Source organism: Fimicolochytrium jonesii (assembly GCF_025526975.1).
Source record: "Fimicolochytrium jonesii strain JEL569 chromosome Unknown EV422scaffold_41, whole genome shotgun sequence".
Classification (NCBI taxonomy): domain Eukaryota; kingdom Fungi; phylum Chytridiomycota; class Chytridiomycetes; order Spizellomycetales; family Powellomycetaceae; genus Fimicolochytrium; species Fimicolochytrium jonesii.
In genome coordinates this window covers 170,427-195,391 of record NW_026515708.1, presented here as the reverse complement: position 1 = coordinate 195,391, position 24,965 = coordinate 170,427, and the positions used below count along the sequence as shown (strand labels likewise).

Here is a 24,965-nt window from a genome sequence, read left to right as displayed (position 1 = left end):
TGAAAAACGGTGGGGATGGCATCACCAAGACGAAGGAGATTAGATGCTGACACGGCATCTTTCCATCCATCAATCAATACTTCAACGAGCCGTGCTTCACACTGTGGGCTTTGCCTATAACCCTCAGGGGCGAACGGACGGATCACCTCAAATACTTTTGATTTTGAGATCTGACAGCTATCACGACCCATGTTTCCAAGCAAGGGTTTGGGAATGCAGTCGAAACTGTCGAATCGCCCCCTATCCCTTTGACAAAACGCCCCCTCCTATACTCTCACTCCCAATTTGCAACGCAGAGGATGGAGTCATCGCAAGAAACCATCCCTCCAAGCGACCGTCCAGACCAGAGAAAAATAAGGTAAGGTGGGTTGGCTTGGAAGCTGCTTTCATGGGCGATAAAAGTTTGGACAATGCATCACCTCTATGAGAAGATATCCTTGCCCGACCTCCCAGCGACCGCATCTCCAAAGCTCACAGGCTCAGGATGCTCTGGCACTCACAAGAATTGGCCTCGATATATTTGCGAAATGGTCGGAATCATGGAAATGACAGGTTGATGCTGCGCCACTGAGTGCTGTCACATCGCGTCGACGAGTGGAGAGCTTGACATTTGACCCAAAGGGATTCCAGCAGCCCATTGACACACACTTCGTCTCCACCTATGTCAACAATGGCCCAAACAACATCAATACCGAACGACGTCTCCTCGCCCAGCGCAGCGCCGCGGAAAAGAGGCCGTCCTCCAAAACAACCGCGGGGGTTGACGACGAGCGGAGGCGGAGATGTGAGCGTAGCGAACACCGGGCTTAGGATATTGGAGGTGGTGAGGAAGTTGCAAGACCCATCGTGAGTACTGTTTGTGTGCTGATGTCTTTTGAGGGTGATGGAAGCGGGATGTGTGCTATTCGTGACGTCGAATAGGCACGCGTGGTGGTTGGTCAAACTTATTCTGGACATGATTGACCTTGGGAATATTCTCAATTCCCATAGGGGCCGCGTCGTCTCCGAACTATTCGAGGACCTGGTCTCTCGCCGAGACTACCCAGAGTACTACGAGGTCATCACCCGCCCGATTGCGTTGGCTACGATACAGGTGGGGTCGGTCCGCTTGCTGGTATTCTACTTACCAAAGCGAAGCTCAACTCGGTTTCACTCTACAGCAAAAGCTGGAGTCGAATTCGTATTCGAGCATCGACCAGTTCGCTGACGACCTGAACTTGATGGTAGAGAATGCAAAGTCTTTCAATATAAAAGGCTCTAAAGTATATAAAGACGCCACGATACTGCAGGTTCGATACTGTGTCCTGCACTCTTGCCCAGTGAAGGGCCGTACTCACTCGAAATTGCACCACACCCTCAGGAAGCTTTCCAAGTGGAACTAGAGAACGAAATGGGAAAGACGAGGTCTGCGCAGCCGACCGAGGGTGCGAAGGCTGAGGCCAGGGGTAGTGGAAAAGAAAACGTGAGATTTGCAATTCCGCATGTGGGAAACGGAGTTGGCAAGAAGGAAAGCACAGGCCTCGATTGACCGATCCGTCTGATTCTCAGCTCTATGACAACATGCGCAAGGTGCTGGATACGATTGCACAGCGCTCAGCGGAAGAGTAAGAACGTCTTCCATTGCCATCGCAAGTCAGCTGTGGACTTACCATTGTCGTGTTCGGGTTCGGTAGTGGCCGTCTCCTCGTGGAGATGTTCGAAGAGCTTCCAGACAAGGAGTCGTATCCGGATTATTATCAGGAGGTGGGATATGAAGTCTTGTGCTCTCTCCGCCGTGGAATATCGAACTTATGATATCACCTTACAGATCAAAAACCCAATAGCGTTGAATGTCATTCGCCAACGAGTTGATGATCATACATACAAGTCATTGGCCGAGTTCGAAAGCGACTTTGCGTTAATGGTTGCAAACGCTATGGAATACAACGCAGAAGGGTCGGATATCTACGAGGATGCAACAGCATTGCAGGTACCGGAAATGAACAACAATAATGATTCTTTCTTTCACCCAAATCTTACAAGCGGTGATCGTGCGCAGGACGTCTTCAACGAGCTCACAAAGGGGACTTCTGCGCCCGCACCGCGCGGAGGAGATAACGCAAACCTTCAGAGCTTGACGTATAAAGGCTTTACATATAACATAGGTATCAGGTTCATGAACGTAATGCTCAGCAGGTTGGGATAATGCGCTGACCGCGTTTGGGCCTTAGGTGATTTCGTCTATATTTTCAACCCGAATGATCCGCACAAGCCCACCGTAGCTCAGATTCTGGCTGTATGGAAGAAGAAGTCACCGTACGTATGAGAGCTTGGCGGCACATGATTCCGACCGTGATGCTCACAACGGTTGCATAGAAATGGTGGTGAGAAGGAGGGTGTCACGACCTGCTGGTACCTGCGACCAGAACAGACGTCGCATCGGCCGAGTGCTCGCTTCCTAAAGAATGAGGTTTTCAAAACGACCCATAACGGAAAGTACTTTGCCAACGAAATCGTTGGCAGATGTTGGGTCTTACATTACAAGGACTACATTAAAGGACGACCACCCGGCGCGAACGAGAACGACGTTTTCGTATGTGAGTCGCGGTACAACGAACAGCAAAAGCAAATGTCCAAGATTCGAAACTGGGCAAGCTGCATACCACCGAACGCTGTGAACAAAACTGTCGACTTGGTTCTCTTCCCGACTCCCATCATACCTTCGCGAATATTCACCGCCTTTCCATCGCAAGCGGCCGACGCTGCAGCCGGGGCCGCTGCCGCGCAATCTGTTGCGCCAAACACGCAGGCCGCCTTCATCGCGCCCACATCACAAGTACCACAAGGCGCGCCGCAATCGGCGGCCTTTCAATCCCTCACACCGCAGCTGCCACGGCATCTTGCCCCTTCGGTACATGGGACGCCGCAAGGGATGGTCACAGCGCAGTCGGCGATAACGCCGATGGTGTGTTCAAGCGGGCCATCCGCAAGCCTATTTGCTGCCTATGCAGCGGCCACGCCGTACACAAGTACTGCGTCACATCAGCACATGCAGACCACAGCGCCAATACCCGCCCCGATTGGATATGAGTCGTTACCAATGGTCACAGGTGAGAGTCAGCAGTATGATTTTGTGTTTCAGCGCAATGCGTTTCTCTAACTTTGGGCATCAGTGGAAACATTTGAGACAACGGACGATGGCAAAATCAAGTGGTTTGCCGCGCCGCCGCTAGATGTGATCGATGATTGGACCGCGGTGCATTCCTTGGATTATTTGTACAAGAAGGCCTTGGACAAGCGAAAAGTATGAACGGGCCATCCCTCTGATTGAGCATTCACTCTGGGGCAGGTTTCATTGTCATTTGCTGGATCTGACGATACTCTATTTCTCGTAGAGAAGCTCGGTAGAGCAGGTGGTAACCGCAGGCAGTGGGAAGCGACTTAAGAAACTGCAAAGTATGTCCGCCTGATTCCACACAAGCAATGACCAGACTGGGTTCGTTGAACTGAGCCATTTTATCGATCCCGCAGTTGAGAAGCAAAGGGCATCGATGGCTGAGCTTCATAACGGCACCGGGTCCAATGTCGCTTTCAACACGAACGGGCCTCGCAGTGGCGCCAGTTCTCCCAGACAATCATCCTTGCACGTCTTTGGCTCATCCGCTGCGCTCGTGTCGGAGCAAACGGGCAGCAGTGGAGATCCTCATGGGACGTCGAGTCTGGTGGGAGGCGAGGAGGCTCTTGTCTCTGTACTCGGCGGTGAGTAGGAGTGGATGAGGTGGAATCCGGTCTGATGAGGTGAAAAGCAATACTTATCATCCATCCCACATCTTCTTCGCTCGCAGCTTTTGCGGATAGATGGATGCAGACTGCGCTCGGGTCGTAGTAGATACCTATTCCGCTACGTCCAGAACGGCTCTATCCATCATCACATCTTGAGCTGGGAAGTATCGCGTCAGAGGGTTACGGTCGATGCATCCCATCAATCCCATTTTTTGTGTGGTTTCCTTGAGTTATCGTAGGAAATCTTCTTCAGCATTGTATATAGCGTATCTGATGGCGATGATAGATGTCTTGCAAACTCCTGCGATACTCTGCTTCGTCGTTTCCCCGCATGAGTTCATGAGGATGTCCTTTTGGGAAAGGAGTGGTCTGCGTGTCGCAGCGGGATGACCGAGCGCGTTCTCTAATTGCGAACGATGAGGTCACTTGTGTTCTTCAATCGCCACAACGCACCCGCCAAACAGGAGGCAGTTGGCAGGCAACACAAAGGGGCCCGTCCACCGCTATCGGACTTCGCTTTTCCGACCAACATCCAGTGCATTGCACCCACGCCAGCGCCCATTTCTCAACCTGTCGGTGGGACCCATAGGACCTGCTATTGGATTCACTGCAGTCGTCGCTTAAAGATTTAGCTCAAAGCTCAAAAAGTTCGCAGTCCCACGAAGCCATCGCGTCGACGACCTGCCGAAACCGAAAAACACCGCCTGGGAGTCACTCGAACAAGAAGGTCTTCAAACAATCATTAAGCCAGGCTTCCCGACAGCGCCATTGTGGGAAATACATCCCTGTTTGTGGTCTGGTCACCCCCCTGCGATCTTTACTTGGTGTGTATTGTCGCCACTGGCGTCACCAGGCCTAAGACGTGCAAGATCGCTGGCAAAATCAACATCGATACTAAACATGCCTCTTGTGCGATAGGCTGCTCTAGTCGCTTTATAGCGACCTATCCTGCTGTCCCCGTAAGCACGTAACGGCCAAACATGGCGAACTACAATCATGCCGATCCAGAAGACCTGTATACGAAGCAAGGTATGGACGCGTGGGTCTGAGGGAAGACCTGCTGGGACGTTTGGAGAAAGTTCACTGACTGACGGCTATATCACAACAATGGGAGCTCAGATCGCATCGGAAAGGGATCCTTTGGAGAGGTATGGATGGCGGCCGTCTCCTAAACGCCGCAGTAATGCCGGGGTGTATTGAACGCGTGTTGTTTCCGCTCTCACAGGTATATAAGGGGATCGACAAGCGTACCGGCGAGCCAGTTGCTATCAAAATCATAGATTTGGAGGGTATGTCATGCGAGCATGTTGTGCACTGTGGTATAGGGCTTGTGCGTTACAAGGTCAGGTGTAACCAAAATTTGCTCTATGTTTTGCAGATGCTGAGGACGAGATCGAAGATATTCAGCAAGAAATCAATATACTCTCGCAACTCGACTCACAACACATAACAAAGTATCATGGGTCGTACATCAAGAATTCGAGTTTGTGGATTGTGATGGAGTATTGCCAGGGTGGTTCTTGTTTGGACCTGGTGCGTGCGCTGTTCTCCTCTTATTATAGAGAATATCCGAGGGTCGGAGGCGGTTTTTCATCTGCATACAAGACTGACGGAACCTCCCTTTTTGTAGATGCGCGCTGGAGTCTTTGAGGAAGTTTTCATTGCGATCATATTACGAGAGCTCCTAAAGGGACTGGAATACCTTCATGGGGAAGGAAAATTGCATCGTGATATCAAAGCCGCCAACATTCTTCTTGCGGCAGATGGCACCGTAAAACTGGCGGATTTTGGGGTGTCGGGACAACTGACGGCTACCATGACCAAAAAGAACACCTTTGTGGGAACACCATTTTGGATGGCGCCAGGTACGTCTGCTCAATTTACGTCCGAAATTCATCGTAACTTAACGCGACGTTGCATTCATCTTCATTGCAGAGGTCATCAAGCAATCGGGCTACAACGACAAAGCTGACATCTGGAGTCTGGGTATTACTGCAATAGAGCTGGCAAAGGGAGAACCTCCGTACGCGGATTTACATCCCATGCGTGTGTTGTTCTTGATTCCAAAAAACGATCCTCCTCCATTGGAGGGCAACTACTCGAAGGCATTCAAGGAGTTTGTTGCGTTATGTCTACAGAAGGAGATAGATCAGGTATGGTCGGAGCCAACTCCTCTCCTTGGCAGTTGTTGTTTCTAGATGCTCAATGTTACATCCCCTTCTCCATACAGCGGCCTCCTGCCAAAGAATTGCTGAAACATCGCTTCATCAAAGCGGCTAAGAAAACATCTTTTCTCACGGAACTGATTGAGCGGCACGAGCAATGGCTGGCAGAAGGGGGCAGCGAGAAGGAATCGTCCTCGGATGAGGAGGATGGTGATGGGAACGCTGGAGATGACGATGGGGATGGCGGTTGGAACTTTGGAACGGTCAAACACGCTGTCCCACCACCAATGCCCAGCAGCTCAAACAGTCGGGAAGCTCCATCAGCCGCGGCATCGAGGTTGCCTCCCGCCAATACTTTACCACCTCTGCCGAAAAATCATTCCCAGCAAGCAGTTGCGCCCACCGCACCGCCAGCGGTACTTAGCCCGCCAGGATCTACTGTGCGGGGTCCCAAGAATAACAAGGTGGAGCCATCAAATACATCGGCCGAGAGCGGGCTCTCGTCCTCTGCTTTGGGCGGAACAGTGAGGTCGAAAGTTTCACCGGCGTCTCAAATCAAAGAAGGGGTAGGTGCAATTCACTGTCAGCGCAGATCAGCAGCGCGACAATGCTAACCAAAATGTTCAGGAACGCGCATCCACTGTCAGCCGATCGAGTGTAGCGTCGGCCAACGGAACAGCACGGCCGGGATCTCCATCCCCAGAGTCGGACGTTCTCAAAACCATCGTCAATCCAGCATGTGCGAAAATAGAAAAGGCTGTACCTGGCGCATCGCTTCTGACGGTGCGACGGGCGTTTGCCATGGTTGAGCAGGTAAGCGCAACAGATTTCTTTTGCTTGAGGGCATGTGGATTCTAATTTGCCGCCATAGGAGCACCCTGGGATCTCGCTACAAGTGATAAGAGAGCTTGCGGATCAGTTGCAAGCGACCTCCCCATGATTCAGGAAGCGAAGCTTATCGCACGATACAGATGAGGCTGAAAAATATTGGGACATGCGGAGGCCACGGCAATAAGATGTGATTCTGCAACCCGCAGCTGAAAACAGGACCAGGACAGAGGCGCAGAGCCCCACATCATCAATAATTTCCCAGCATCTGGGCCGTACTCATCCGCGCGCGCTCCGTGCCCGACATTCTCTTACTGATGCCGCTGCAGCGCATCTCGTTTGGACATATTCTCTTTATGTTCAGTCGCCACCTCTTCTCTCCTTGATGAGCGTATCTCAAGTTTGCCGTCTTATGTGGTGTTTTTTCCTTCTTGTCGTCGCCCCGGTCGGCTGCACTTTTCAGCCCTACACTAGGCCCCCACCCTAGGACATCGCTCGTCCTTCGTCTTTTTGTTGCCCCTTCTATGTTGTTATTGTTTGGGAGACGGTGCTTGGTACATATACGTTCTACTCTTCTACACCTTTGAATCTGAGCCGGACATTCGATCTCCCGTCAAAAATGGCATATATAATGTGAAATGTAGTCACGTGGCCGGCTGTGACTTGACCTCATTTCAAATGCTAGCAGAGTTTCGTCCCTCGCATGAACCATTTCGCAAGGGCATTGGCACATAAAACGTGCGACGTTGTAGAACTCCTGGCTACTGGAAACACCTCCGTAGAGCAAAGAACCGGTTTTCTTTTGGAATACTTCGAGACTCTCTACAAGCTCATTTCGCGCGGATCGCATTTCAACATGGCGGCGACAACAACGACCACCGCTGAACCCGTGGGTTTAGCAGCGGCGGGAGAAGTGAGGGATGTTACTCTGGAAGCCCCGACTAGTAACGCTGCTGCACCGTCGAAGGACCTCAATGGACTGACCACCGGGCAAGACAAAGTTGTCACGCTCGTCGTCGATTCCGCTCCACTTATCAAAGGCACCCCGCTTTTCCACCTCGCCGAACGATTCGTAACCATTCCCGAAGTTCTCGCAGAAATCCGCGATAAGCGAGCCCGGCAGGGACTTACTACGCTGCCTTTCGACCTTGAGACCCGTGTGCCGTCGGAGGAGGCTGTGGCGGCAGTCGTTGCTTTCTCGAAAAAGACGGGAGACTTTGCGTCCCTGTCCGTGACGGATATGAAGGTGTTGGCTTTGACGTGGATGCTGGAGAAGGAGGCGCGGGGAACGGCGCACTTGCGGACGGAGCCTGCGAGTGATTTGAAGAAGAAAGTGCAGCAAAAGCAGCAGCAGGAACGGGCGAAAGTGGTGGAGAAGGTGAAAGCGGAGGAACAAAAGTCTGTGCAATACAAGGAAGACGCTGCTCAAAATGCCGACGACCATACCGAAATCATTGATGATGAGGATGATCTTTTGGGAGATGGGCCCGCCCCAACAGAGGCGGAGATTCTGGAGGCTCAACAACGACTTGCCGAAATGTCGTTACAAAGCAGGGAGGGTGACGGTGATGCAAAGGAGGAGGTTGATGGTGATGACGACGAGGGTGCGTGGGAACAACCGCAGGCGGTTGGAGACGAGGTAGAGGAGACGTCAGACGAGGAGGACGAGGAAGCGGAGGAGGAAACACAGCAAGCCGCAGCTGATAATGATGACAATGAGGGATGGACTACAGCGACTCGCCGTTCGCGCCGCCATCACGACGCACTCCCTGACCTCGGCGACGAGGAAGGTTGGATTACTCCGAACAACATAAAGAAAATCAAGCAATCCGACGCGACAGGAAGCTCCAAGAAGAACAAGCGGCGAAGGAACAGAAAGAAGGCTCCTCAAGTCCTTCCCGTTGCCTGTATATCAGCGGATTTCGCGATGCAGAACGTGTTGTTGCAAATGGGTCTGAAGCTGCTGTCCGTTGATGGAGTCGTCATTGATCGCGTGAAGAACTTTGTGTTGAGGTGCCATGCTTGTTACAAGTGAGTAATGCATATTGCTGGATGTTTGAACGCGCTCGAGGCAACTGTAGCACACTCCTACATGTGATGATTGCTGATTCCTGTATCTCCCATCCAGAGTGACGACAGATATGGAAAAGAAGTTTTGCCCATCATGCGGGAACAGCAGTCTGATCCGAACAACAGTCGGTGTGGACGCTCGTACAGGCGAAGTTACCTACTATCTCAAGAAGAACTTCCAGTACAATACCCGAGGAACGAAGGTAACTGCCGCTCCATTCCATCGCCATTATCACGCGCGCTGAATTACTCACTCACAATTGATTATTGCAACCATCAGTACAACATCCCTCCCCCAAAAGGCGGGCGCCGCAACAACGACATGCTTCTCCGCGAAGACCAGCGCGAATACCAACGCGCGGCCAACTTTGCTCGCCGCCGTGCCGCCAAAGAGGCCGCCGCCGCATCCTCCGACGTCTTCTCGCCTGACTTTACGACCGGCAGCTTGCTCATGGGCGGTGCCGCGGATACTAACAAGTTTGGAAACTTCCAGTCGGGTGCTATGCCTGTCATTGGTCATGGCCGGAAAAACGTTAATGAGGTCAGGGGCAAGGGCAAGAAGAGGCGTTAGACTCGAGGGAGGGGTCTGCTGTAGTGTATCCAGCATATCTAGACACTGGCGTACGTTAGCTTTACTGTTGGAGTCGCAGATTGTGTTATTTAAGTTATCGCATCAATTTTGTTCATACCTACATCATTTCATATCTTAACATGGCATTCTGTGCCAGGCTGTTCGCTCAAATCTCATCTGTGCTAGCGAACGATCTCATGCCCGTCACCGCCCCAAGGCGCCAGTGTACCTCCGACAATGAGACAACCTTGTCCGACCCGCGCAAGCACCGTGGGCAACAGATCATCTCACACCGCTTTCCACGAACCCGACATTCACAGGGTACATTGTGTATGCTAGGCGACGTGCATCCACTTGCTACTATATGCGGAAAACTGTCTGATCTCCGCCCATCATGCCAAGCACCGCTCAAGTGGCAAACCCATCGCCAACCCTCCATATGTGATACGGAGGACTGGACGGTTCTTCTTCAACAATCCCACAGCATCCCCGACCTGCTGGTCTATAACGGTGAGCTGCGGCAGATTTGGCGCGAGAGCCGGCGTCACCGCCAGTTCTTGGCGGAACTTCTGCGTGATTTTGCCCTGGCTCCTGTCATGGCGTGTGATCTCGACGTGTTCCAACATGTGGCACACTTGCCCGACACCCACCGCAGCAGCGTCCGTGATATTTGTGTGCGAATGGAGGTGCAGCTTTTGCAGATCTTTGCAATGCTGAGCCATCTCCATTATGGCGGCGTCAGTTACCGGAACACCATGGCCATCGTCGCAGTTGCCCGCACTGAAGGACGTTAGTTTGGGGCACGCCTTGGCTAGTTCGCGAACATACTCGTCGCGTATGCTGAAGTCGTCGCCGAAGCGTACACTGCATGTCTCCTCGGTCATGCCTTGTTTGTCCGATTCCCACGTCTCAACAGAGTTGAAGTAGGCGGTGTGCTGCGGAGGAACCACGTGTCGGGCCACTCCAGGCGGTTCCTGGTCAAGAGAGGTTGCGCTCGCGGCGGCATTCGGCACGGGCGGCGTTTGCGCTTGATGAAACGGGAGGAGGGAGACAATGGACCGTCAAACATGTGAGGCGGCGAATCTTGACGAGAGTCACACAGGTGGTCGGCAAGGTATTGGCGATATTCCTCCGAGTTGCGAGAGGCGCCGCTTCGTCATTCTCGACCTCGTCGAGGGTATCGTCTTCGTCTACCGGGCCCACCTCGTTGTCGTCCTCATGTGCGTTGTCCTCCATGCTTTCTCCTGGTTCATCTCCCTCGTCCTCATCATCAGTGTCGGGCTCGCTGCTCTCATATTTCAAACCCTCCACTTCCTTGCCCTCCTCGTCAGCGTCGTTTTCGCTGCTCTCGTCAGTTTGCTCCTCCTCACCCTGCCGCTCTCCTCCTCTTTCTCCCCCTCGCCCCTATCGTCCTCGCTGCTCTCGACGCCGTCAGAAGTGTTTCCTGCTACCACCAAAACGCGTGAGACTGCCGTTGCAAGCTCAGGAGTGCCAGACTTGCCAGATGTTCCCTGGATGGCCGGCGTAGGAGCAACGTGGACGTTCCAGCAACGGTCAATTGCGGCAACAATTCCTTCAAAGGAACTGCAGAGTCGGACATCTTGGAAATGAGAGACTATTGGCTATGCAGTTTCCGACTATGGTCACCGAAGGCGCCTGAGTGCACCCTGTATTGGCCAAAAAAATGGAGAAGAAAAGAAAGCCCGATGCGGGGCTCGAACCCGCGACCTTGCGGTTAAAAGCCGCACGCTCTGCCGATTGAGCTAATCGGGCTTGTTGAATGTTACCCTGGGATGCAACTCTAGATCTGTTGACATCTGTTTTCCGTGTAATGTCGCTTTTGCGGTGTAAAACATCGCTGCCCAGATCGCCGCCTCTCCAGATTTGCGCACGACAAGGGGAGCGCCAGACACCGAATCGAAGAACCATGTGGACATCAGCAAGCCCCTACAACGTCTCTTTGACTCAAGCAGTGTCCGAGGGGGTTTTCAAAACCCTTCTGGATCGGCTTCCGCTGCCCACCTAGCTGCCTTGCCCTCCTTGCCGCCAGTCTGAAGCTCGGCATCGTGGACGCCATTTGGTAATAGATGGGCAAACAGAGACGGGTGAATCTACGACGTGATACTCTCAACCTTTGCCTTCTCGTCGACTCTCTACGTCGACGCACACCCGAGCTGCTAATCCTGGAAACCTGTGGGTACGATATTCTTGACGAAAAGCAAATCGAGTATATCAAAATCGCAGAACATCTGGAAGCCTGGCTCACGATGCATGCCGACGGCGAAGGATCTGCCAAGTACACTGCGCTTAAATCCTCCTTCGACGTCTGTTGCCCATACCGCGCGGACAGGAGCAGGCTAGGTGGAACGGCGTAAACATATTTGACCCCGATGCTTCAGTAAGGGGCCAACGTCATCACTTAAAATGCTACTCAAGCCTGATATTACGCTGGCCCCAGGTTGCAATCCTTGTTCGAAACAGAAATGCACCTTCGTCGCCATCGGCGCTCACATGGCCAAACACATGGGAGGCCGGAGACAGGCCGAATATTGCAAAGCATGCACTTGGTGCGTCTTCACGTGTGATATCTGTCGCCGAAGCAAAAGAACCATGGTGCCTGCAGCCAACACCTGATCATCCTTTTTGCTGTCCACTGAGTTCCGTGGACCCAAGCAGATGAGATCCAGCAGGCTCTGCCCCCGTCCGACGCCCCACCTCCAACGCAAGACATAGAGCCCTGGCAAAACTTTCTCCTGAACGTCGACGAAGGCCAGAACGTGTTTGAGACCGCTCGCAACTTTGGGCAACCCGCGAAACCACCAGCTTCACCCTCCGCTCAACCCGCCAACAAGAAAATGTTTTGAGCCAGCAAACACCACAAGCTACCTCACTGCTGCGGCTTCCGCGATCGGCCAAGTGAATTGGCCCGCCTGACGTGTACCACAGTCTCCCGATTTGCCGCCCATGCGGAGACACCTGCAATAAAAGAAAGAGTAGAGAGTTCCCTTCGAACACCGCCTCCTCCGCAGTCCCCAGTCTAACATCCAATTACAAACGCAGACAGAGCCACCAACGGTCATGTAACATTTCTGCACGAGCATTTCGAAAAGTCCAAGTGCGACATGGGCGTGCAGCACGGACATTTGTCCTCGGAACTCATCTCAGTTCGTGTCTATTCAAGACGTCTTACCCCTGCACACCTTGGACCAGATGGTCATTCTGCGGTGGCGCCAAAACCGCTGGAGCGAAGCCCTCCACCTTGGGAACTGCATTCCGGTGCTCTCGTCGTTGATGGTGTTGATAGCAGCAAGAGGAACGCACACCAGCAATGGCAGAAGAGGATGCAGCAGACTCTCAACGCACAGTGGGGACTCTTGAGCTGCAGGTGCACGAATAACGGGTTAAAGATGACCGGAAACTTGAGGCCGAGGTTATTGTCGCCAAAGAGGACCGGTCACAGCTACGATTGCTTCGCCGGAACTCGCGACTCGCGATGCTACATGCCGCGCCGGGCGCTGCAAACTTTGTACGACGCCTACCACAACAGGAAACTGGCTCTGCTCTGGGTCTCGAACGTGTCTCAGAAAATACGACCTGAGGAATGGCACTGGACCATGAGGATACTGGATGCGCAGATCAATGAGTGGGATCAAGTTGTTCATGCTCTACGACGAAAATAATGGTCGAATTGCGGTACGTCCGCTGTTCGTTCGGGAAGGTGGTAGACAGGAAAGACTGGAACTGATCTGACACGTCGGTTCTTGTCCTTCCTGAGTATCCGCTTCCTCGAGGTCGGTGGCCGTGTTCGTCATGGATCGATACGGGTGCTGCCGGATAGTCACTCTCCATAACCCCCGGGGACCGGGAAATTGAGGACCTGGTCTGTTGATACCTCAGCAAACCATACCCACACACGGTATGCGCCTCCAGCCTCGGGAATGACCTTTTGAAGGCATACGGCGGTTTTGACGGGCAATCTCAGCGGCCACGAGTTCGTTCTTGCAACTCTCACGTCCGCGGCCGATCTTCCTGGGATGTCAACGCGGGTTTTCGATCTGATCATCATTAATGAAGGAGGACAGGCTATCGTGCCGGAGACCTTACTTTCATGTCGAAGATGTTCGGACGCTCCTGGTTGCGATCACCTGACGCTAGGCCCGACAATCACGTCGATACGTGCCAAGGATGCTGGTTTGCGTCACTTGCTTGTGGCTTTACTCAGCAATGTGAGGAATATCGCTACCACCGCTGTCAGCCAGCAAGTTTTTATGTTCCTATACGAAGGCAGATGGACGACCGCTCTGACCTATGTCTGATGAACAATTATCGTTCACATGGCTCATCCAGTTTCCGTCGAAGCAGTTCTTCGAAGGCGCTCTGCGTGCGCGCGGTAACGGAGTCCATCAACATCTTCACCACTTGGGACCATCTGCAGAAGAAGGAATGCCCGATTTCGGTGGATGCTACCCTAGCTCGCATGCGAGAGATCGTCTCTGACCTCGAACATCTGCAAAGGGACGGCGTGATTCTTCTAAGAGACGTGACAAGACTGGAAACTGACCAAGGAGACGGATTCTGGATCAAAATACCGAAACCTAAGACCGTCACCGACAACTATCAACATCTAGTGCTGTCGCCGTACGAGGATCATCACGTCTGCCCGGTCAAGGCATTGGAAGCTCTCCTGAAGTGGCACGCTACTCGTAAACACAAACCCACTACTCTGCTCTGGACGCTCGAAGATGGGAAACTCTGCAGCAGCACATCCTTGAAGGCGGCGTGGCAAAGGCTCACAGGCCACGAGGCGGCAGCATCTTCCTTCAGTGCCGGTGGCGCGACCCCTCTCGCATTCTTAGGCTTGACAGCATTGGACATTCAGCTCGGAGGCCGCTGATCAATTTCTTTCTCCCGCTAGTTGCGGTCCACAGAAGCAAAATGGTGTCGCTACTGTCGTTTCCTACAAGCACAGCTCCAGCGGGAATCGGGTTGTAGTCGAGACAATATGCTGGCCTCAGCCTGACGGCGAGGAGAAGAAAGGGTTCTTCCTCTATGCCGGTCTGGCCCGGCAAATCACTCTTCGCTGCAAAGTCCGTCGCCAAATCGCCCCTAACTTGCAGTGGCCCGGGGAGAAAGGTGATGGAATTTGACAACATACACTTCCTGCACCCCGGTCGTTCACTCGGCGAGAAGACCAACGAAGGCAAAATGGACGGGTTGGTAACGAGGAGGACGAGGACGAGGTGAGGATGAGGACGAGGGTGAGGATGAAGAAAAAAGATGACATTGAAGGCGATAGAGGCGATGATGGTGATGATGGCAATTCATCCCGTGGCTTGTCATACCTCTCACCTCTGGTTCCTATTTCTCAGATGCTGGTGATAAAGCTGGTGCTGGTGACGGGGACGGCGACGGCGACGGAGGCGATGACAACAATAGAGGTGCTGGCCATCGTCAGGTCCGCGGCGTCAATGATATCTGGTGAATGTACTGTACGTACTGTACAGTACTGTACTATACCTATGGAGGTTCAAATGGCCTGCCGTGGGAACTTTGATACGAAGGTCCGTCTCTGCACCCTCTGACATCCAATGCATTCGTCATCTAGACGGACCTAGAGTACCTAGATACCTCCAATGCCCCATAGTACGTGCATTTCCCCCTTTTCGCTTTAGTCCGCGGGCCTCAGGGCCCGTCCTCCATTGACATGCGATCCTGATCATCAATCTTTGCATTAATGGGTATGGATTGCGGGAGCATTGTCTGGGACGTCCAATTTCAATAATAGTCTGCAGCCACAGTGTCGTTCAATCATGCCCGCCAGTGCCCTGATCTGGTGTATGAAGGCTCAAATGAGGCGTGCGGCTTGAACAGCATCGGCTCTACTGTACATACTGTACAGTACATGTACAAGCCCAGGTCTAGGGGACTTGGTTCAGGGACATTGCTTGGAACCCGCGAGCACCTCAATCTATTCGGTTGCAGATGTAGCAGGTCAGATGAAGTTCATCGGGCGCCTCGGTCTGGCCTCTGTCTCCTTCGCAAACAAGAATCAGGGCTGCTGCGCGTGATCTAGTGCCAGAAATCATCCTTCCCCTAGTCCCGCAATCCCTCCCAAAAGCTTCAAAGGTTCGAAGGCGTCCATCTCGTAGAGGCATTTTGGGACTGGCCAGAGCAATCCAATCCATTCTACAGTACATAGTTGCGTAGATCGTATAAGCTTGGTCCACTCGACACATTGTTCATTTGGCAGCTTTCGCGGAAACACCAGCTACTACCTCTGATGCTTCCCTAATCTATCACGGGCTATACTAACCATATCCCTCAATCCCGTCTCCATCTCCCTCTCCTTCGTCCCGTCCTTCAACCGTTGTTCCATGACAGGCACAATCTCCTCCTTGCTCCTACCGTTGACAAACACAACAAACTTGAAGCCATACTTGGCTTCGTACTTGTTGTTCAGCTCCTTCAGCCTTGCCATGACCTGTGGATCCTCTTCGTTTGGCTGCTGTGCTGTGGCGCTGGTGTACCCCTGTTCTTTTAGCGACATTGCAGATAGGTTTGTCTTCTTCTCTCCAATTCGAGGGTGCGCGTTGATCACTATGAGTTTGTCCTCTGGCGAGAGTTTGTGGAGGATGGCGTCGGTTTGCTGGAGAAGGCGATCATAGCTGTCGAACGGACGAGCTGCGTACAGAGCTTTGGCTAGCGGTGGGGCGGGCTCGAAGAGGAGGGATATGATGGAGTTAAAGTCGGGCGGTGGGAGGGTGTTGAAGTCTGCGATTGCTGGCAAAGTTGTCATTGTGGAAGCATCTGACGATGGCGTATGTCTCTGTGGGTATCTACGAGGGTACGATAAGCTCCACTGGCAGGCTGTCGGCTGTCTCTCCACGCCTGGGCTTGCGAAGGGGCTTCGGGATGGGAATGAGGAAAAGCGGAAGACCTCGATGGCACCCTACCGACAATCAAACCAGTTGCTGATATGAAGACTCGCGCGGTGAATGCAAGGGGTACCTCAACTACTACTGCTTCTGTTACGGCAACTACAATGTCTATGGTCTCGACAAGGACGGCTACTGAATCGACGCAAGTGGGGCCTGCTGTCGCTACTACGTCGAATGCAGGCCTTCATGTGGCTAAAAGAAACATATCTCTCGTAAGAATCGAAATGTTCGAATCTTCTGTAAATAACTCAAAAAACAAAAAGATCAATCGCTCTGCAAGTCGTTCGGGGAAGTATGATTTGTACGTCAACCTATAGATCGACATGTATTCAGATAAATCAAAGATATCGCATAACACATAGCTCCAGCCAAAGGGAGGTACACGGTGGGATAGAGAACCATATGTGCAACAAACGATCAACGTGGTCTCGTAATATGTCAAGACAACATGCGATGAAAGGGCAGGGGAAGGGAGGGGAAGTATGTGAAAGGGGAAGGGAAAGGATAGGATGTGGCCTGGCAAGAAAAGAGACCCATGTTCCATACATGGGCGGCGGCTTTTACGTTTGAACAGCGGTACCTCCAAATTTGGAGGTCCAAGCGGCGTGCATAAGCTTCTGCAGCATGATCGTCCGGCTACCGGGGGCGACAGGGAGTTTCGCAAGCAGGCTACCGTCTACCCGGAACTCGCCGCTGGCGGCAGTTGGCGAGGCGGTGGTGTTCTCCTGCTCCTTGGACACTACGACTGGGCCCGCAGTTGCACCCCGGGTTAGAACCTTCTCACAGTCGCCAAGTAGGCTCAAGAGCCGGCCCGCCATTTCGGTTCTGCAGACCAAATCGAGGAAGGAGGTCGCGTTGGTGGTTGCCGTCGCGGTATTGGGCGTTTTGGACTTCTTCAAGCCACCGGCTTTCGGTTTGACGGTGGTGTTGCGAGCAGATGCGGAGGTATTGGCGATGGCAATGTCCTGCAAGACGTTCTTGATCTGGGGAACCCACGTCTTTCTGAGTTGTTGGCAGGCTTGAGCGCGAGTAGCTTCAACCTCCGCTTCACGCGCATCGGGGTATAGCGTCGACGCCACGGCAGTGTCTTCATCCGACGCCCTTTCACTGGCGCCATCTCCGGTTGCCGTCGGCCGCTGGGTGAGCAGGATGCTGCTGGTAAGACTGTAGCCGAGAGAGTAATCACGAGCTTGCCCCAAGACCCACGGCACGCTGTTCATGATATCAATGTAAGCTAACAGGAGTTTCCCGCCCTGAGACCATGAGCGCTTGTCGATCGAGTCCGGGGGTATTTTGCCGAGGAGGGATTTGAGCTCCTGATAGTGTTCTACAGAGCGCAAAAGGATAAGAATAAGTATTGATGTGGAGCATTTCCAGCGCGGATTTGTACGAGAGACTTACCATCAAGAATATCTTGAGACGCAATCTTCGCCAGAATGACGCGATGAGCAACAACATATTCTTGCGCATCAATCAAGCAAATGGCTTCCTGCACAGGGTCGCCATGATACTTTGCCGCCAAAGCTCGAGCTTCGTGTATCCACAATTCCGGAATCTTCAACGTGTCGACCAAGAAGCGCCAGATCTCTGATCCCTTTGAGGCCTCGATAGCACTAGGTTGCTGCACATCGACATCCATCGAGTTCGCGTCGGGCGATGGCGGTTCTTTACCGGCGATGGACCGGACCCAACTGCCACTGTCGTCATCCAGTGGATAGTGACGGGCCAGGCACTCGCGGACAGCACGTTCGCGGCCAGACTTTCGACCGAGGAACAAGGCGACGAAGATGCTCCATTTCCATAATCCGAGAGCCTCTAACTGTGCCATGAAGTCGCGGGTGAGCCTGTCTGCGGTGGCGACGGAGAGGGCCTCGTTTTGATGTTCGCTATCTTCACTGTCGTCGTCGTCCATGTCGTCGTCCCGGCACGCCTCCTGATGGAAACGGATCTGTTGTAATCTAGAGTCGGCAGCAGTGCGCACTCTCTTCACGGTGGAGAGCATGACCCACAGAAGCCAAGTCACGCGGTGGTCAAGCGGATTAGGCGTGATATTAAGCGGGTTCAGAGCGCTCTCGAGCAGATGGTCGTTCTGACTGAACAGCTTCAGCAGATGGAAGCAAATATCTCTTGGCGACTTGTTCGATTCAACGTCCCGCGGGATGCTCGATCTTGACGTTCCAAGGTAAGCTGGTGCAGGCTGAGCGACATAGGACAGCTCCTCTGCACCGTTCTCGTAAGCACCAACGGCAGCGTGGATGGGCATAGCTCCCCCGTCCGCGTACCAAAAGTACAACCCAAAATTCCGCTTCCAATCCGGTAGCCGCTCAAATATCTCCTTCCCCCAACGTTCAGGTTGTCCGCCCACCAAGTTCCACAATCGCATGTAGGGTTTGGTGACCCCGCTCATCCTGTTCCGCTCCACATGTTCCCACACGGCGAGCTGGTCGCTGACGGCTTTGAGGACCACTTCGTTGGTACCATGGCGACCGGGAATACCATGGCCACTTGCCGAAGGCTGATCGCGGCTTCCCTTCCCTGTCAGCACACGGCTACTGGGACCGCCAAGCTGAGCAAGAATGGATGCGAGGCGGAGATCTCGGTTCTGAATCGCGGCGGTGATGGCGCCGCCAACCTGCCGTCCACCGAGAAGCACGAACACTCTCTCTGCGCCACTGGCTTGCGAAACGTCGGCGTCGGTTTGTCTCTTCACTGTGCCTCTCAGCCATTTACTAACTTCCTCGCGTCTCAAGGCCGATTCGATGAGTGCTTCTGTGTGATGGTCGCCTGTTTCCGGGACGTCAATGGGATCCCAGAGCGCTTGTGCAAGCTTCCACGTCATTGATTCCTCCTCGCTGAAGGTCCTCGCCCGGGTTTGGCCGAACGCATTCGTGACCGGCACAGCAGTGACGAGATCGACAAAGCTCGCAAAGTTCAAATGCGGGTCCAGACTCGCTTTTGGGATAACGGTGAGTTTCGGGGTCCCTTCTTGGCTTTCACCATCATCCATATCGTCCTGCCAGGCTCCAATAGGCTCGGACCCCGTGACAGTCTTTACGATCGACGCGTGCTTCAAAGTAACTTCCAACAACTCCGTGTGCTTCTCCCTCTCGACTTCCAACTTGTCTTCGTCCAGATTTCCACAGATATTCACCCGCTTGATGGAGATGTTGGAAAAGGAGCTGACCTTCCCGAGCGAGGTGCCAATAACGACAAGCACGCCGCCAGGTCCCCACCCAACACGAGACCCTCTTCCCATCATGAGCCCCTTATCCATAAGCTGCCGCTCCTTCCCATAAGTTATACTGCTGTCGTAAGGAGGTAAAATCTTGGCGTTGACTCGCTGGTACTTTTTTGGCGATCTCTGTACGTTTAAAGGAAGGTTGGCATCGATGGTACTCGCGTCCGCCGGCGTATGTAACCCAAATCCACGTTGAGAATTCGCAGTGCGAGAGGTCTCAAACCCTGACCGGGCTTCGATACGAGTATCCGTGTCATCGTCATCGATATCCAGGGTCTCTGCTTCTTCAGTCTGTCCTCGTTTGTGAGTACCCCGGTCGGCCGCCGCTCCGAAATTACTTTGGAGGGCACTACGGACTGGTGCATCTTGCGCATCCGTCAAGTTGAACTGGACCACCCTTTTGGCAGGCGCAGGCGTCCTAGGCCTTTGAGGCAGATTTGGCGGGGCGGAGCTGGCGAAGAGCGACGACTTCATTCTCTGCACACCATGTGCGACTTCGAGTTGCTGCACTGTGTGGGCTTTCCGATGGGGACTTGAGGACTCCGGATCGCGCTCGTGTTCTTCGGTTGGCTCGGGGCTGTGTCGCATGGTTCTTGAACGGCCTACGGACTCTGCACCAGCGGACCGAGCACCGAAGCTTTTCATCGCGAGCTCAGCCGATGTTGCGCCCTCGTCCTTTTCCGAACCATCATCTTCTTCATTCTCATCCGAGACCTCAACGAACTCCTCTTCCTGCTGGTCCTCTTCTTCATCATTCTGCAGAATCTCGCCACTGGCATCCTCTTCCTTATCCCATTCCGCAGACAAGTCTCGCCATCGCCTGTTGGTTGGCGTCCCTCTATGCACGCCACTCGTGGGACTTCTTGTGGTACCTGGCGGAATGGCCTTGACCACCGCAGGCGGGGAGACCCTAACGATCTGCTCCGAGTTCTTGTTCGTCAAATCCGCTAGTGAGTCGTCCACGTCCATCTCGTATGAGTCGTCCTCATCATCCTCTATCAATCCATAGCTTTGGTTCTTCAATGGTGTGCTGGTGGAAGGCGTACGCGAGACTCGTGGGTTGAAGCTGGAACTGCCCAGGCTGGTTTGACCCTTGTATGATCCAACCTGGGCTTGCTCAAAAAAAGGATTCTCGTTGTTGTACATTTGCGGGGACGCGAGGTTGGCGGCTTCCGGGTTGTGAGAAGAACGCGTTCGCTGAACTGCCTGCGCAGCGCCCGGATCGTCGTCCTCATCATCTTCGTCTAGTCCGTATTTACTGAAATGCTGCACAACAAATTTCCACGTGCCGGTCTCGTTGTGATACCCAAGGAATTCCGTGTCCGGCATATTCTCCAGCTTCTTCATGTGCCGGTCATGACGAGGATCCGTTGGATCGAGAATGAATTCACGGGTACTTTTGTCCACCGGCCAACACTTCTCGAGTGCGATCTCAGCGCGAACGTTCAAACCCATCCCAACAGGCGGCTTGGTGATGTCATCGGGGTAGACGTTGGCCAGCTTCGGGGCTAGTATGACAATGTTGCCTGCAATCTGGTCGAGGCCGCTCCTATTTCCGGTTGGCGACGCTTCGATCAGGTCTACAGGCTCTAACCATTGAATGTATCCAATGTCAGCCACGGAGATTCGGAAGTTGCTCACAGCGCGTAGCTCTTCTGTTTCCATCTGGTACAGCTGCTTGAGGCTGGGGCTCAGGACATACTTGACGGGCTGCTTCACACCATCCCCAGAAGACCGCGCTGGCGATGGCGTTGCATTGACTTTTCGACTCGGAGGGGTTGGAGTGGCCGGCACGGATCCTGGACCTGGACTAGGGCTCCCGTTTCGTCGAGCGGAGCCTCCGGAGTTGAGTCCAGCATATCTCGGGGTAGCAAGAACGCTGTTTTCTAGCGAATCATCTTCGTCGCCATGAACATCTACGTATTCCGACCCAGATGCTTCCGTCTCAAGGGATGGGTTGAACGTTACACCCTTCCGTGCCACAGATGACTTGCCCTTGCCGATTGGGGTCTGGGCCGGAGAGAACGATGTTTCATTCTCCGAGGGCTCTTCGATTATCAGCCGTCGGACGTTTTTCCTGGGCGTGAAACGAGGATCCAGACCAATGGGCCCATCGTCCTTGGATTTCCCTATTGCCGATTCATATCTAGATGCTCCAGTAACGCTCGGAGATTTTGCAGTGCGAGGTGGGCTGAATCCGCGGAGCTTTCGAAGTTTGATGTTAGAAGCTTCGCGAGCGCTGACTTTGACGTAGGGCGACACCGGGGCCTTCTTCTTTTCTTCGACGGGGAGCAGAGAGGGTTCTGTCTTCTTAGCTGGCGACTCGAAGATCGGATTCACACCATATGGGTTCCGATCGATGCTAGCCCGTAGGTTGGCAGACTGCTGCATATTTGCCAAGTTGGCATTGTAACCGAGAGGCTGTGTTGTCAAACCTCCACCGAACAAGCTCCCACCGGCGGGTGCTGTGGAAATACCAAACCCTCCCCCTGGAGCCGACTGTGCACCAAAGAGAGATCCGCCTCCTGTTGACTGGCCGAATAGACTTCCCTGAGCCGGGGCGGCCGAGAGTGCGCCAAAACTGAATCCACCTGGTTGCCAATCGAGTTAGCGCAAAGCTCTTACATGACTTGTCCATATACAAAAACATACCTGGTTTAGACGCTGCAGTGTTGAGAGCATTTTGGGGACCAAATCCAAATCCGCCCGAGGCCTGACTTGTGCCGCCAACGAGAGAGCCTGTCTGCTGTGGTTGTGACTGCGCACCGAAAATGCTTTGGGTGGCCGCTGGTGCCCCAAACAGGCCGGTGGTAGCAGCACTTGACGCTCCGAAAGGCGAGGGGTTAGCTGTGGGAGCGGTTTGTCCAAACCCAAAAGTGCCCGCTTGAAAAACCGAAAACGAGAGATCTTCGTCAGTAACATGACCTCTTTTCAGTCGCGTTTACAGGAAGTGGTGCATATGAATTACCTGGTTTCGGAGCTCCAAACAGTGACCCAGTTTGCGCAGGCTGGGACGTTCCAAATCCCCCAAAGGCTCCTTGAGTCTGTGCCGGTTGTCCGAAAGGTGTGGGTGCAGCTGTTGACGCTGGAAACGAGCCAAACCCACCAAAGCCAGCGGTGGAAGCTGGTGCAGCTCCAAAAAGACCGCCTCCGGCCGTCGAGGTGGGCTGTCCAAATGCCGGTGTAGAGCCAAACGCCGAAGTCGAGGCAGCAGGAGCTATAGAAAGTAAATTCAGTTCCCGCAGTCCCGCTTTCGATCCAGAATGGAGAAGCCACTCACCACCGAAACCAAAAGCGGGCTTTGCCTGCTGTGCCCCGAACCCGCTTGCTGGTTGCCCAAAGGCGGAAGTAGTGGAAGGCTGCCCAAACGCAGACGTTGTTTGTCCAAAGAGACCTGTATTAGCGGGTTGCGACGTTGCGCCAAATAGACCTATGAAACGCATACGGCGGGTCAGCTGAAGTCATTTCGCATCTGTTGACCACATGGGTGTACCTGATGCTTGCGTTGTGGCAGGTTGTCCGAAACCGAAGGAAGGAGCCTGAGTTTGCGCCCCAAAAGCAGGTGCAGCAGTCGACCCAAAAAGGCCACCGCTAGCCGTTGTCGCTGCGGGCATTCCGAAAGCTGAGGTTGCAGGAGCCCCAAATCCGCCTGCCGTGGTAGTGGACCCGAAACCTCCCCCAAAGCCTGTTACCCCAGCCGCCATTCCTCCACCACCGTATTTTTTTCCCAGCTCGTAATCTCTCCACCGAAGTTCCTAGATAGGAAGAAATCCAGTCAGTAGTGGATCACACTAGCCGTCCGCAGGAATGGCCTTACCTCCTGCGACCAATCTTTATAGGCCTGCATAGCACATATGTTGATGAGGAAGCCTTTGGCATTGATGGAGCCCGGTCTAGTCCCAGGAGCAACCGTAGTCTCATCGTCCAATGGAGCCTGAAACTGTGGGTTCCCTGTTCCGTTGTTCATTTGGGAATTCGTTGGAGCCCCGACCCCAGCAGCGCCAAACATTCCTGCAGCAGGAGCAGCTCCGAACCCCGTAGCAGCGGGCGCGGCAGGAGCTCCAAACGCTGGTGCACCACCCCCAAAGGCCGAGCCGGCTCCAGTCGTCCCAGCTCCAAAACCACCGAACCCAGTGGTTGCAGGCTTCTGCCCAAACGCTGACCCTCCTAAAGCTGAGCCAAACCCACTGGCTGCCGGTGCGGTAGTGGTTGCTAAATAGATGTGTACATTAGCTGACTAAAGGAAACGAGTCGCCGTAACGTCGCGCGTGCATACCTGCACCGAAACCGAATCCTGTGCTGGGAGCTGTAGAAGCCGCGCCGAAAACGGAGCTTGTTTGGGGAGCGGCACCAAATGCGGGCGCGGGGGCAGCGCCGAAGGCATTCTGCGTGGTCCCAAAGGCACCTTTTGTCAACATGAATCGTATCAGTTGGAATGAGCCCAAGATATCGCCACCCGAAATTCAGGAGACTCGGGGATTGCATACCTGGGTTACCAGCGGCCGCTGCACCGAACGGAGTAGGCTGTGCCGGTTGTCCAAATCCACCAAACGCCGAAGGCTGCTGCTGTTGTTGTTGTGGCTGACCGAAACCTGGGGAAGCGTTCAAGATAATTAGATTCCCCTCCCTCCGTGACATTCTCCACCGAAGATTCAAAATCCCACTCCAACATACCTCCAAATGCACTAGGTTGCCCAGGTTGCTGCTGTTGTGGCTGACCGAATGCGGAGGCACCAAAAGCTGGCTGGGCCGGCCGCTGTTGCTGCTGGCCAAAACCAGCGCCGCCAAAGCCCGAGAACATCTTGGCGTCTCGATTTGACCCCTTTCACCTTCCCTGAGATGGAATGTGACGGGCCAGCTGGAACAGAGAAAGCGAACTTTGTGAGTTGAGGTCGCTGTTGCAGGTGGTCCATGCTGTACATTTCAGTGTGTATATCGTCCACCGCCGTCACGATCGATTCGCTGACTGCGTGCGAAGTGGTGTGATCTTCGCTGGATTGCATGCATGGGCCGGAAATGTGACGACGAACATTGCCAGATACTTACGTGGCGGTAAACTGTATATGCAGAAGTGGAGTGTCGTCGACTGCCGGAAACTGTAAGACTACCGTATGTGCGGGTGCAGCAATTGAGCGACGAAAGGAACGAAAACGTCAGAAAACAGACAGACGAAAGAGGCGACAAGGCGGGGAGGGTCGGAGTCTGCGAGGGTTAGGGTTCCTTCGCGTTTTCCCCTCCCTCCCCACATCAGAACGCTTTCTGTCACACAACAAGAACACCTTGGGCGCACTCTACAGTATCCCGCTTCCTTTATCATTCTGTATATCCCTCAGCATTACTACATGACACACTAACAGAAAAGAAAAACCAAAAACCATGAACCCAAAAAAATG

General features: G+C 53.6%; 7 protein-coding genes and 1 non-coding gene across 8 annotated transcripts; 4 read left to right on the top strand and 4 right to left on the bottom strand.

Moving 5' to 3' along the window:
- The first annotated feature begins 547 nt into the window (after positions 1-547).
- Positions 548-4,158, top strand: EV422DRAFT_547313 (uncharacterized protein). Its single transcript, XM_053071594.1, has 13 exons — positions 548-1,093; positions 1,161-1,289; positions 1,361-1,462; positions 1,549-1,604; positions 1,674-1,743; positions 1,808-1,969; positions 2,039-2,144; positions 2,211-2,295; positions 2,356-3,089; positions 3,153-3,283; positions 3,375-3,435; positions 3,511-3,738; positions 3,825-4,158. Exons 1-13 carry the CDS (start codon positions 884-886, stop codon positions 3,863-3,865), a joined length of 2,115 nt encoding a protein of 704 aa, XP_052921069.1. The 5' UTR covers positions 548-883; the 3' UTR covers positions 3,866-4,158.
- A 584-nt stretch (positions 4,159-4,742) lies between these two features.
- EV422DRAFT_510100 (STE/STE20/YSK protein kinase) lies at positions 4,743-6,867 on the top strand (the record flags this gene model as incomplete). Its single annotated transcript, XM_053068896.1, has 9 exons — positions 4,743-4,791; positions 4,882-4,910; positions 4,988-5,051; positions 5,141-5,295; positions 5,393-5,627; positions 5,698-5,915; positions 5,993-6,493; positions 6,555-6,740; positions 6,799-6,867. The coding sequence occupies 9 exons, from the start codon at positions 4,743-4,745 to the stop codon at positions 6,865-6,867; spliced, it is 1,506 nt and encodes a 501-aa protein (XP_052921068.1).
- A 744-nt stretch (positions 6,868-7,611) lies between these two features.
- EV422DRAFT_501629 (Nin one binding Zn-ribbon like-domain-containing protein) lies at positions 7,612-9,396 on the top strand (the record flags this gene model as incomplete). The annotated part of the gene is made up of 4 exons (XM_053068204.1): positions 7,612-8,157; positions 8,257-8,786; positions 8,884-9,028; positions 9,106-9,396. The coding sequence occupies 4 exons, from the start codon at positions 7,612-7,614 to the stop codon at positions 9,394-9,396; spliced, it is 1,512 nt and encodes a 503-aa protein (XP_052921067.1).
- A 41-nt stretch (positions 9,397-9,437) lies between these two features.
- Positions 9,438-10,632, bottom strand: EV422DRAFT_610357 (uncharacterized protein; the record flags this gene model as incomplete). The annotated part of the gene is made up of 2 exons (XM_053073856.1): positions 9,438-10,423; positions 10,497-10,632. 2 exons carry the CDS (start codon positions 10,630-10,632, stop codon positions 9,789-9,791), a joined length of 771 nt encoding a protein of 256 aa, XP_052921066.1. The 3' UTR covers positions 9,438-9,788.
- Positions 10,633-11,096: 464 nt separating this feature from the next.
- EV422DRAFT_t159 lies at positions 11,097-11,169 on the bottom strand. Its single transcript has one exon. It is a non-coding gene; the product is annotated as a tRNA-Lys (tRNA).
- A 2,121-nt stretch (positions 11,170-13,290) lies between these two features.
- On the top strand, positions 13,291-14,466 carry EV422DRAFT_333214 (uncharacterized protein). The gene has a single exon (XM_053066370.1). It carries the CDS (start codon positions 13,505-13,507, stop codon positions 14,288-14,290), a length of 786 nt encoding a protein of 261 aa, XP_052921065.1. The 5' UTR covers positions 13,291-13,504; the 3' UTR covers positions 14,291-14,466.
- Positions 14,467-15,322: 856 nt separating this feature from the next.
- Positions 15,323-16,282, bottom strand: EV422DRAFT_333212 (Oxo-4-hydroxy-4-carboxy-5-ureidoimidazoline decarboxylase). The gene has a single exon (XM_053066369.1). It carries the CDS (start codon positions 16,190-16,192, stop codon positions 15,668-15,670), a length of 525 nt encoding a protein of 174 aa, XP_052921064.1. The 5' UTR covers positions 16,193-16,282; the 3' UTR covers positions 15,323-15,667.
- Positions 16,283-17,509: 1,227 nt separating this feature from the next.
- Positions 17,510-24,210, bottom strand: EV422DRAFT_501685 (nuclear protein 96-domain-containing protein; the record flags this gene model as incomplete). Its single annotated transcript, XM_053068211.1, has 10 exons — positions 17,510-17,661; positions 17,736-20,352; positions 20,536-21,433; positions 21,503-22,117; positions 22,221-22,398; positions 22,541-23,002; positions 23,066-23,327; positions 23,390-23,745; positions 23,849-23,977; positions 24,045-24,210. Coding segments are annotated over 10 exons (5,835 nt in total), but the record flags the coding sequence as incomplete, so codon positions are not given.
- Positions 24,211-24,965: the final 755 nt, after the last annotated feature.